General features: G+C 42.8%; 1 protein-coding gene across 1 annotated transcript; it reads left to right on the top strand.

The window, feature by feature from the left end:
* Window positions 1-11,319: 11,319 nt before the first annotated feature.
* LOC101012154 (HLA class II histocompatibility antigen, DR beta 3 chain) lies at window positions 11,320-12,338 on the top strand (the record flags this gene model as incomplete). Its single annotated transcript, XM_031661421.1, has 1 exon — window positions 11,320-12,338. A coding segment is annotated over one exon (397 nt), but the record flags the coding sequence as incomplete, so codon positions are not given.
* Window positions 12,339-12,563: the final 225 nt, after the last annotated feature.

The raw sequence follows: 12,563 nt of genomic DNA, 5'->3' as shown, positions 1-12,563 counted from the left end.
ATTGTGGGAGGAAATTATTTGAAGTGGGTGGTTGGAAATGATTTATTTACATTTATGTGGAATAATCAGAAGATCAATGGAATTTAAGAGACTCATGGTGAGTCCAGGGCTGGAGGTATTTATGTTGACGGCATCAATACGTGAACTCTGTTAAATTCCAGGGAGTGGAAGAGATTACATAGGGTAATAGCATGTGTGTAGAAAAAAGAAGGCGGCACAGGCCAGCAAAGGGGACAGAGGGGTAGCCCCAGGGATGCTGGAGAAAAACCAAGAGAACATAATGTATGTAAGTCAAGGAAAATAGATCTTTTTCAAGAAGAGGGGAGAAGGCAGTGAGTATCACTAAGTGGGTGAAGTAAGAATGTGAGAGAGGAGCAAGTGCTGGGTTTGCTGGAGTTGATACTTGCAGTCAATGGAGTATCCAGGATGGAAAATGGATTGGACCATTTGAAGAGCATGTAGAAGTGAGGATGAGGTTAAGGTTGACTGTTTTGAGTAGTGAGCTTCAGGGAAGGACTGTGCTCTGGGTTTAGGGAGCCAGCTGGATTGAAAGGAAAAGGCTAAAGAGGCTGAAGAGAAGGAGGAGGACCTGTGAACCAGAGATGCTCAGTCATTAGTGGCAAGGAAATACAAGAGAGTCCCTGTGTGCGCTGGTGACTGCTCATGCAAAATGTCACATGGCCAGTATTTCATACAGACCATATTTATTTGTGAGGTAGAATATACTAGTTATTACTCTAGGTCATGAGAATGGAGTGATGATTGAAATGAATCTGGTCTCCATCGATATATGCCATGTAATATTTTGCAGTGACTGTGTACCAGGCCTTTGATTTTCAGTATGCGATTTCAATAAGGATCCTGTTGTATCTGTGGTGTTTAAAAACATATACATCTCTGGAATCTAAAATTGAGAAGATATAAGTAAAACCCAATATCCCAAATGTAGTGCTGGAAATCAGATTACAGTTTAAATCTGAGCATGTAGAGTGTCCCTTTCTTTTATGTCAGCAGATGCCTTTTGTGTGAGGTTCAGGTATAGTGCTTTATTAGACATAAACCAGTGTTTCTGCCCTATGTTTTCACAATGACAATTCTTTATGAAACTAATAGAAGAACAGAAAACAATTGCAAAATCATGATGAAGATACTAATTGCTTTAGAATCAAGGAACAGGAAAAATAATGTGAGCTCCAGTTATAGGGATCAAAAAATTAAAATGGGAATACATTTGAGTGTTTATTATGTGGTCTGTGCTAACAAGAGTCATTATTTAATTTTATGCTTAAAAATAATCCTGTGAGGATGATGCTATTATTAAATGCATTTGACTAATTACAAAAAGGCTTATGATTGGTAAAAATTGACCCAAGTAGAAGAGGTCATGTTTCCATTCAGATTTTCTGATTCTAGAGACTGAGAGTTTGTCCATCATTAGTGAGTAGTGACCAGTTTGTGCCTGAATTGCTGAAAAAATGTCTGATATTCATATGTACTAGGTTGTTTATTGAAGCGGGAGCAGAGATGCAAGGGCTTCTAGTTCCAATGTATAGGAGGAACTTTCATTCATTTTGCATTTATCATTTTAAAAGTTCTATATGTCTATCATAGGCATGTGTTGAAGAACACGAGTAAGTATTAAATCACTCCTTGTTCTGAGGGTTGACTAGGAAGTTGACCTGGCGTTGCCAAATAAAATACAGGTTCCTAGTTAAGTCTGAATTTCAGATACACACCGTAATTTATTGGAAATCCAAATTAAAGTGAGCATCCTCTGGTTTTATTTGCTAAACCTTTCAACCCTAACTGGGACACATGAGCATGGATTACAGTGTTAATCATGCAAGCCACAGTGACAGCGACTTCACACATGTTTATTTGTTAACTTTCCCTGTGTAAAGAAAGTGCTTAAATAATTTAAGAATAAAAAGATAGACATTATTTGATCCAGGGTGCACACCTCTCTGCATCATTTCTAAAGGGCAAAAGGAGCTTTGTGAAGGTCGTACTCAAGTCTGGGGACCTGCTCATATTTTGTAAACTGTCTGTATAAGAATGTCGTTTTTTTGGTTTCTCCCTTTCTGAGGGGACTTGACTACAAAATTGAGAGTTCTCCCTCTGGCCAAGGCTGGAAATTTGATGCCTGCCAGTATTGTTAGGAGTAGGAGACTGAAAAACATGAGTTAGTTGGGGCATTTAATGGGAATAAAATAGCTGTGGTTATGATTCACTACCACATTTAATTAGTGGACCAGTGGCACAGAAATTAAGAAAGAAGATGATATGAAAGATAAATGATATGATTTGGTGACTGGTTGGTAATGCAAGGAAATCAGTAAATCTTGGTTCTCAACAAGTTCATTTTCTGGAAAGATAGCACTGTATTGGGACCAGAATTCTATGAAACATTCATTTTATATAGGACCAAGATATTCACAGATATTTTTCAATGTAATTCTCAGCTGCTCCATAACTACTAGTGGCTTGTTCAACACAGATTTTTTCAGATGGTTCACACCCGTGGTGCTTACCCAGGCATAGTTCACCACCCCTCTCCTCCCTCCCATCTCCCTTGGGGAACCTGTGGCAATGTTTGAGCAATTTTTGGTTGTCACAACAGGGGTTTCTTCTGATATTTAATGAGTAGAAGACAGGGGCACTGCTAGAGAACCTACAATGTTCAGAACAGCCTCCGTCACCAATAAAGAATTATCTGGTCCAAAATGTCCATAGTGCTGAGGCTGAGAGCACTGATTCACACTGTGCTCTTTCTGAAAATTCTAGACTCACATCTTTTATACACTCAGCACCCAATTCACTTCTTTATGCTTCACTTTTGCTTGTTTCATTATAAAAAACTAGACAGTTGCATACATTCAACCACTTTCTTATTGAATCCATTTAGTGTGGAGAGCCGGAGGCTGGAGAATTGCGACCAAGTCAGCATTCCACTGAGGCTATATGATCAAACAGCAAACTGTTTATCAGGAATACAGAATAGGGGCAAACTCTCCTCTGTGCCAGCTGCCAGAAGGTTTGCTGAGGGCAATCACTCCGTGGCGTGGGGCTCCTTGAGGTTATCTACTGGGACATCTAGAGCTTATTGTTCAAGGAATGCAGTCTTGGAAGCCTGCTCTGGATCAAGCAGCAGACTGACACACACCCCCTTCTCTCTACCTCTTTTCAATAAATACGAAGGGAACTGAAAGGTCAGGTTCCTTGTTCACTAAGAACAAGGTGCCCCCTGACCCCTTCTTCCAAATATACTCTTCTGTATTTTGTCTTTATTCCCACATTCATCCTCCTTTGTGCAGTCCAACAGGGTCCACAGCATAGTGGTGTTCAAACAGTGACAGGGCAACGCCATAGTGGTTTCCAAACACAGGGACATGAGGTTGTGCGCAAAGAAGGTCTGCTGGGGCAGAGGAACTGAAATTGATAAGACAAATGGGGACCCCGGGATGAGTCTGCTGGCAGGAGATATAAGGTCAGTGCCCTAAAGAGGTACTGATGAGTGTCCTAAAGAGGTACTGGTAGCAGTGCTTTAAAGGAGTACTGGGAACAGGAAGTTTTCTCAATCAGGGTAACATGGGGCAGAATTTGTCTATTGAAGAAAAACATTATGTGCAGTTGCTTAAAGTTTTGTTGAAACAATCTGGTGCTCAGGTTAGATCTAGACATTAACTAAGATGCTGCACGAGGTTATTATGCTTAACCCATAGTTCCTACAGACAGGCACTCTTGATATGGTAAATTGGGACAGAGCAGAAGGATTAAAATGGGCTCCACAGAAATGTCTCAAAGTTGATCCTTCTGTTTTCTCCACTTGGAGTTTAGTCCATACTGTGCTTCTGCCATTATCTCCTTCTGATTTTGCTGGACAGCAGGAGTGATGCTCTGAGTCTAAAAATCTGAAAGAATCTGTTGTCCCACCCACAGCTTCAATCGAAAATAAAAAACAGGAGAGGGAGGATAAAAATTGGCCTATACCACCTCCTCCAATAGCAGAAACATCTGTACTGCTTCCTTCAGTAGCAGAAATAGAGACCCCAATACAGAGAATTTTACACTCTGCTGCCATAGCTGGAGAGCCCTTAGGACCTTACACTTTTCCTATTTCTGTAAGGCCTGATCCAAATAATCCATAGCAACTTATTCATGAACACACTCCACTAGAGTTTAAGTTGTTGAAGGAATTGAAACGAGTGTGATAAACAATGGTGTACCGAGCCCATTCACTTTAGGATTGCTAGAATCTGTATTTGAGCTATGCGCCTTCTACTCTTCGATATAAAGCATTTGGCTCACTCTTGTTTGTCTCCTAGTGCATACCTGACATGGAATTTAAATTGACAAGAAATGTGTGCAGACCAGGCTAGACAGAATCGTGTGGCTGGACACAGAGACATTACACAGGACATGCTGTTAGGTACTGGCCCTTATTCAGACCTGGAACATCAAACGACACTCCCAAACACTAGCAGTGTGCACAGGCTGTTAAATGCGACTGGGCCACAATTCCAGAAGACGGAGTCCCAGTACAATCCTTTTTACACATCATGCAAAGGTTGCAGGAACCTTATGCACAATTTCTTGCATGATTACAAGAGGCAATGAAGCATCAGATTCCTCACACCACTGCTGCAGAAATGCTAACCTTAACTATAGCTTTTGAGAATGCAAACGCAGATTGTAAATGTGCATTGGCACCTGTGAGGTGTACAAAAAACTTAGGAAATCTTCTCAGAGCTTGTCAAGATGTGGGAACTGAGCTTCATCGCTCTACAATATTAGCTCAGGCAATGGCTAATTTAGCAGTTGACAAATCTAAAAGGAGCCAACGGTCAAACCCTAAAATAGGAAAATATTATAATTATAGAAAAACTGGGTATTTTAAAAAGGAATGCCGCCAGATCTCAGGACAGAAAGAACCTTACAACGCAGTGCCTCACCCAGTGGAAAAAAGCACCAGGACTTTGTCCCCACTGTAACCAAGGAAATCACTGGGCTAATCAGTGCCGCTCAAAATTTCGTCAAAACAGCACCCCCCTGTCAGGAAACTAGAAGGGGGCCTGGACCCGAGCCCCTCAAACAATGAGGGCATTTCCAGTTCAGACCACAGTCCCACTTCAGGGATGGGTCTCAGGAGAAACATTGATTCCTGGTGTTCATCACCCCAGGAACACCAGGAAGGACAGGATTCGATCTCTCCGCCAGAGAAAGAACTACATTCGTCGGCGGCGACAAACCTACCAAAGCTCCCACTGGCATTTGGGGACCTTTACCAGCAGAATACATGGGACTAATTTTAGGCAAAAGCCCCCTTAATTTGCAAGGCATCACTGTAGTCCCTGGAGTAGCTGACTCTGATTATGAAGCAGAAATTCAAGTAGTTTTAATGTCAAAAGATCTTTGGGTTTTTGAACTGGGAGAATATATTGCTCAAATGTTGCTTATTCCCTGCAAATTACACCCTTCTCCACGAAAGGAGAAATGAGGAAATAAAGGGTTTGGGAGAACAATTACATGGGAAATCTATCTATCCCAGATGGCGACTGCTGCATGATTGGAGAGCTGTTCATGCAAAAATTAAACCAATGGGTCCGTTACAGCAAGGTGTGCCAACTCCAGTGGTCATTCCTAGAGACTGGCCTCTTGCAGCAATAGATCTTAAGGATTGTTTCTTCACTATACCATTGCAAGAGAAGGATAAGTCTCAATATGCCTTCTCTGTGCCTTCTATTAATCAAAGAGAGCCTGTTTCTTGCTAGCAATGGAGAGTTTCACCCCAAGGCATGCTTAACAGTCCTACGCTATGTCAGCATTTTGTAGGACAGGCATTAAAGGAGCCTCGAAATATGTTTCCTACTGCTTACATCATTCATTTTATGGATGACATTCTTTTGGCTGCTCCTACAGATCAAGTCTTACATCAGTTATTCTGAGAAACAAAGCAGGCTTTAACTAAATGGAATCTCAAAATAGCTCCAGAAAAAGTACAAACAACTTCGCCATACCATTACTTAGACAATATTGTTACTGAAAGCAGTGTACGGCCTCAAACAGTAGTTCTCCATAAAGACATGTCACAGACTTTAAATGATTTTCAACAGTTGTTAGGGGATATTAATTGGCTGCACTGGATGCCAGGTATTGCCACTTATCAACTTACACATCTTTATCAAACCCTACAAGGAGATTCTTCATTAAATTCCCCGTGGCAACTGATCAAAGAGGTAGAAACTGAGTTACAGCTTGTAGAACAGATGTTTCAGCAACAACGTGCCTCCCGGCTACAGCCACAAAAACCTTTGCTTTCACTATCCCTCAGACAAAATTTTAAAAAGTCTATTCTTTCATTCTTCCTGCGAATACTCATCACAAGCCTATTGCATGTGGACAAACCTATTTTAATGATGGATCTTCCTAAGGTCGTGCAGCTCTTTATGGACCCAAGCATACTCAAACAATAATGACCTCTGGGTTTCAGCTCAATGCTCAGAGTTGATTGCCGTTGTTCACGTTTTATTGCTCACAGCTTCAGATCTTGACAACATTGGCTGTGATTCATCTTATGTTGTACATGTAGCCAGTCATATAGAAACTGCTATAATTAAAAGTACTCTAGAACCAGAACTAATTAATTCATTCCTAAGACTTCAACAAACTCTTCACTCTCATGCAGCTCCTTTTTGTATTTCTCATACTTGCTCTCACACACAACTTCTTGGAGCACTATCTCTAGGTAATGATAGAGCAGATACATTGACTGGTTCTGTGTTTCAGCAAGCTCAACCCTCTCATGTATTACTACATCAAAACACCTCTGCCCTTACTCATTTGTTTTGCTTGTCTCACAGCCAAGGTAGGTCTATAATAGAAGCCTGTCCTACTTGCCAGCATGTCTCTGGAGCCACACCTGTAGAAGGATGTAATCCACGAGGCTTGGCTCCAAATGAAATTTGGCAAATGGATATTACACACATAGCAGCCTTTGGTAAGCTTCATGTGCCTATAGACACTTATTCACATATGCTGCATGCTACATGTCGAACAGGTGAGACAGCTGGTCATGTGCGGCAACATTGTCTGTCGTCATTTGCTCATATGGGGATACCTAAAGAAGTAAAAACTGCTTATACTAGTCATGCTTTTCAAAATTTCCTACAGCTTTGGGCTATAACCCATAAAACAGGAATTCCTTATAATCCTAGAGGACAAGACACTATAGAGCAGGCACATCAAACATTATAACGCATATTGGAAAGACAAAAAAGAGGAGTAGGAGACAAGTTACCACTGCAATCAAAGTTACATTTAGCCTTATTTACTTTAAATTTTTTGACTGCTGGTATGGATGGTAAGACTGCAGCAGAAAGACATTGGCCACTGTTAGAGAAAAAGAGGAGAGGTTTTCCAAAGGTGTTATGGAAATCTCCAGAAAAAGCACAATGGAAAAGTCCGGTGGATTTGCTGACATGGGGATGAGGGTATGCTTGTGTTTTTACAGGAGATGGACAAACCATGTTGGTGCCTTAAAGGTGCGTGCGACCCTGGAACAGGAGACTGGAGGAGCCCAGGGTGGTCAACAATTGGCCCGGTCCCTCCATTACGAGCCGTGAGTCAGCTGAGCCTGAGTGCGAAGACAGAGAGAAGGCTAATCAGAGTCACAACAACATCAACCCCCATAAACTGGGGGCAACTCAGGAAAACCATGCAGGAAGCTAAGAAACTATTGGAGCATCAGGGACAGGCAAAAACTCCTGATTCCACGTTTTTGGCTATGATAGCCATAATGTCTTGTGTGGTATGTTTTCCTTGTGCAGAGGCAAAAATATATTGGGCATATATTCCCAATCCCCCAGCAGTACGGCCTATACCCTGGAGTGACACTCCCCCTGAGATCTATCATGATCAGGGAGCGTGGACTCCAGGACCCCTAACTCCCCCTAACATAGAACAGTTGGACTCTCAGAACAATGTCATCAATTATACCGCTCCACTGGAAGGACCCCTTTGTGTATCGCCGCAAAGACGTCGCTCAGCCATAGCTGTCTTACAATTCAAGCTCAAACATGGTTGAGTCACTATGGAAAAATCATGTACTTGTTAAGTCTTGGTTCTATTAATGTAACTGGTGTGCTAACTGACCATTCCCGGGCCAGTCGCCCTAATTGTACTGACCATATGGAATGGATTCCCTTCAATAGTTCCTATCCCCCTCTGTGGACCCAGTGTCTTGGCCCACTGGCTAAAAATAATCTATGTTAACTGGAGATATTGTGGATTGGGGACCTAAAGGTCAACTAGATGGAAAAGCTAATAATCAGAAATCATGGCACAAACTTCGCTGGCGTTGGTGGCAAGCTCATAATCCTTCTTCTTGTACCACACCAGGCTCCAATCCCATTCTGCTGCCCAGATTGCTTGGCATGGAGCAGGCTTTAGCCTGCCTCTTCCTCAGGGGCATTATCTAGGGAGGAAAGGACCAATGCAAGAGATGTTATGGAAGGCAGCACCTCCATTTATGAATGGCAGCATCTGGGTTGGGATATTATCCAATAACAGCAATAGTAAGCAACACAGTTTTAATGTTACATTTGTAGGGAATATCACCACTCAATTTACGGTTTGTGTTTTCACCTGTAAATCTTGCCAGTTATATCACTGCATTAAGCATAGCACTTTGCAAACACATAATATCTCTACCTTGATAATTTTGGGTCATGTCCCTTGACTATGAACTCCTGTTAGTCTGTCCAAGCCTTGGACTGCCACACCTGCTTTGTATTATGTGAAATGTTTTCTAACTCAGCTTACTCATCGTGCCCATACAGCCTTAGGCATGATAATTTTTGCTCTTGTTTCCTTGGTCACACTAATAACTTCTGTTGTGATGTCCTCTGGAGCTTTGCACAGTTCTATTCAAACAGCTTATTACATGGAGAACTGGAAGCGTATGGCCGACCAGGCATGGCTACTTCAGAATAAAATTAACACTGAGTTAAAAACTGAAGTGGTAATGTTGAAATCTATGGTTCTATGGTTAGGAGAACAAGTACAAAGCTTACAGTTGCAGCAATTGCATTGTCATTTTAATCACACTCATATTTGTGTAACCAACTCAGAATGTAACCAAAGTGAGTATCCATGGGACCTTGTGAAAGTCCATTTGCAGGGAACTTTCACATCTGACATCACCTTTGATATTGGTGAATTACAAAACAAAATTCTTGACTTAAATAAGTAAACTCAAGAATTTCAGCTTTCTTTATAAGCCTGGACTGAATTCCAGCAAGGCTTGGAGAACCTCAATCCTGGGACCTACCTAAAACACTACCTTAACATCTCACATGTAATTCTGGGAATAATGTTGTTTTGTCTCTGTCTTCTGTTCATAGTCTGTAAAATTGAATGGACCACCAGTCAGAAAATGAGAGCTGCCCAACCTGGCCTTACATTCTTTCAATTAATACATGAACAGAAAGAGGGAAACGTAGAGAGCCGGAGGCTGGAGAATCATGACCAACTCAACATTCCCCAGAGGCTATATGGTCAAACAGCAAACTGTTTATCACGAATACAGAATGTGAGCAAACTTGCTTCTGTGCTGGCGCCAGAAGGTTTGCTGAGGGCAATCACTCCCTAGTGCCAGGTTCCTTGAGGTTATGTACTGGGACATCTAGAGCCTATTGTTCGAGGAATGCAGTCTTGCAAACCTGCTCTGGATCAAGCAGCAGACTGACACACACCCTCTTCTCGCTATCTCTTTTCAGTAAATATGAAGGGAGCTCAAACCTCAGGATCCTTGTTCACTAAGAGCAAGGTGTCCCCTGATCCCTTCTTCCAAATATACTCTTCTGTCTTTTGTCTTTATTCCCCTGTTCATCCTCCTTGGTTCAGTCCAACAGGGACCATGGCAATTTAGTCAATGCAAGTTCAATAGCTTCATATTTATTTTTTGCCTTATGCAAATTTTTCAACATTTTCATGAGTTGTTGGTCATCACTATCTCTATTAACTTTCAACAGTTTGCCCTTGTAAGTCACAAATAGTGATGCTGCTGCAATTATTTCTCACTAACATGCCTCAGATTTCTGTAGTGATTCTACATTTGATGTTATTCACAATGTAAAATGCTTCTATTTATTCATTTCACTTTTACCCACAGGATTATTTTTAAGTGATTTTTGTCATTTTCACACTTCAATCAAACATAAAGACAAAAACATCAAAAATATATAGTGTTTTACATATGTGTATATTTCCACACATATATGTATGTATGTTTACATGTATTGAAACTACAGAAGCACATGTCACCAATAAGAGCTCTGAGACACCTTTGACCACTTACCCTCATCAGATGAGATTTGCCAAATGAGTTTTGGGAACAAATTTCTTTTAACTGAATTTCTGAGCTTTGTGGATTTAGAAATGCAAAGGAAGGTTTGTGGACATTTACAGGGATCATGGTTTTATTCTCCTTAAAACTCTTTGATACTTTTCTATTGTCTTTAGTATAAATCCAAAATCCTAACACCACCCACGAGACTCTTAATATCTGGCTTCTTGTGATTTCCCCAGGCTAATATTTTACCTTCCTTCCCCTCACCTTTCCGCTTTAGTGAACTTTGTTCTAGTTTCTTGAAGAAGTTCATCAATTCAAGCTTTTGTACATGAGATTTCCTAAACCTGAAGTGTATCTCCCCCATTTTGTCCAAACAGACACACAGGCTCCACTCCGCCCCCTGGCTCACACCTGCTTAACCTGTCAAGTCCCATCTGAACTGTCACTCTTCAGAGGGTCCTTCTCTGGCACCCTAATGTAATTGAGATCATCCTATTATTCTCTGCTCTAGAACTCCACACTTCTGATATTTCTCATTCCTGTCTAAGCTCTTGTGTGTTTGGTTTTTGGCCATCGCTTTCACTGCTCTTTAATCTCCCCCAGCAGAGTGGAGAGGTCTGTTTTCCCTTGTTTGGATTCCTAGAGGCAGCGCAGGCCAGGCACAAGGTCATCACTAAGGAAGTGTTCACAGGGTGAATGCGGTGGGTGTTAAGGAGCGGGTAAAGCCTGTGGGATGAAGGAAGGAGCAGAGAGTGTCTGTGGGGTGGAGGTTCCCAGGAGGAGGCAGCGCCGGCTGCAGTGCTGGGCAGATCCTCCTCCAGCTCCTGCTTGGAGGTCTCCAGAACAGGCTGGAGGCAGGGAGGGGATCCCAAAAGCCTTGGAATCAGTGGTAGTTTTCCCCCCTGATCCCCCAAACCCCGTAGGCCTCGGGAAGACAGAGGATGAGCCCCTGGGGTGTGCGTGGTCAGGGTTGCAGGTGGGGCGGATCAAGGTTCCCAGGGCCTGCACCCCACCCAGGGAGCCCTGGATGGCGGCGTCAGTGTAAGTGTCTTCCTCGGAGGCCATCCCTGTGACTGGATCGTTCGTGTCCCCACAGCACGTTTCTTGGAGCAGGCTAAATGTGAGTGTCATATCTTCAATGGCACTGAGCGGGTGCGGTACCTGAACAGAAACATCCATAAACGGGAGGAGAACCTGCGCTTCCACAGCGACCTGGGGGAGTTCCAGGCGGTGACGGAACTGGAGCGGCCTGTCGCGGAGAACTGGAACAGCCAGAAGGGCATCCTGGAGGAGAAGCGGGACAAGGTGGACACCTACTGCAGATACAATTACAGGGTTTTTGAGAGCTTCACAGAGCAGCGATGAGGTGAGAGCTGCAGGTGGGGGGGCCTGAGTCACCGTGAGCTGGAAATCTGAGTGTGTGTGTGTGTGTGTGTGTGTGTGTGTGTGTGAGAGAGAGAGAGAGAGAGAGCGCCATCTGTGACCATTTAGAATCCTCTCAATCCCCAGCAAGCAGTTCTGAGAGCACAGGTGTGTGTAGAATGTGGATTTGTCTGTGTCTGTGTGGCTGTTTTGGGAGGGGAGGCAGGAGTGGGCTTCTTCTTATCATTGGAGGTCTCTGTGGGGAGGTGACATGGGAGGTGGGAGCAGGTGGCTGGACAGAGAGGAGACCTTGATTGTCCTGGATCCTTAGAGATGCAGGGAAGGGAAGTGTAAGGTGTATGTGGTTGGGATGAAGGTTTAGGGGAGGAGAGCTGAGGGGTATGGGAGGTTCGGGATAATGTGAAGGGGCCAGTTCCAGACTATCCCTGGCACACACCCTTCATGTAATCTCTGAAATAAAAGTGCATGGTGTTTGTTTGCAAAAGCATTAGATTAACTTCCAGGAGAACAGAGGAGACCTCTGAGGCAATTCTGAAGCTTCTTTAGGTCTAAATTTCTTTTTTTGTTTGTTTTCTTAGTGTTTATATTTTTACATAGCTGAAATGATTGTGAAACTAACTTCTTGAATTAAAGTTTTGTTTGTTTTCGGGTTTTGTTTTTTGTTGTTTGTATTTTTGAGAGAGAATCTTTCAAAATTAAAGTGCCCTTCCTTAATCCTTCTCGCTGCTTTAGGACTCATGCCTTTCTAGGAGAAAGATTTGGAGAATCGGCCAGGCGCGGTGGCTCACACCTGTAATCCCAGCACTTTGGGAGGCTGAGGAGGGTGGAC

The sequence above is a fragment of the Papio anubis genome, unplaced genomic scaffold, assembly GCF_008728515.1.
Source record: "Papio anubis isolate 15944 unplaced genomic scaffold, Panubis1.0 scaffold1477, whole genome shotgun sequence".
Lineage (NCBI taxonomy): Eukaryota > Metazoa > Chordata > Mammalia > Primates > Cercopithecidae > Papio > Papio anubis.
The sequence above is the reverse complement of the archived record's forward strand: the minus strand, read 5'-3'. Positions and strand labels throughout refer to the sequence as shown.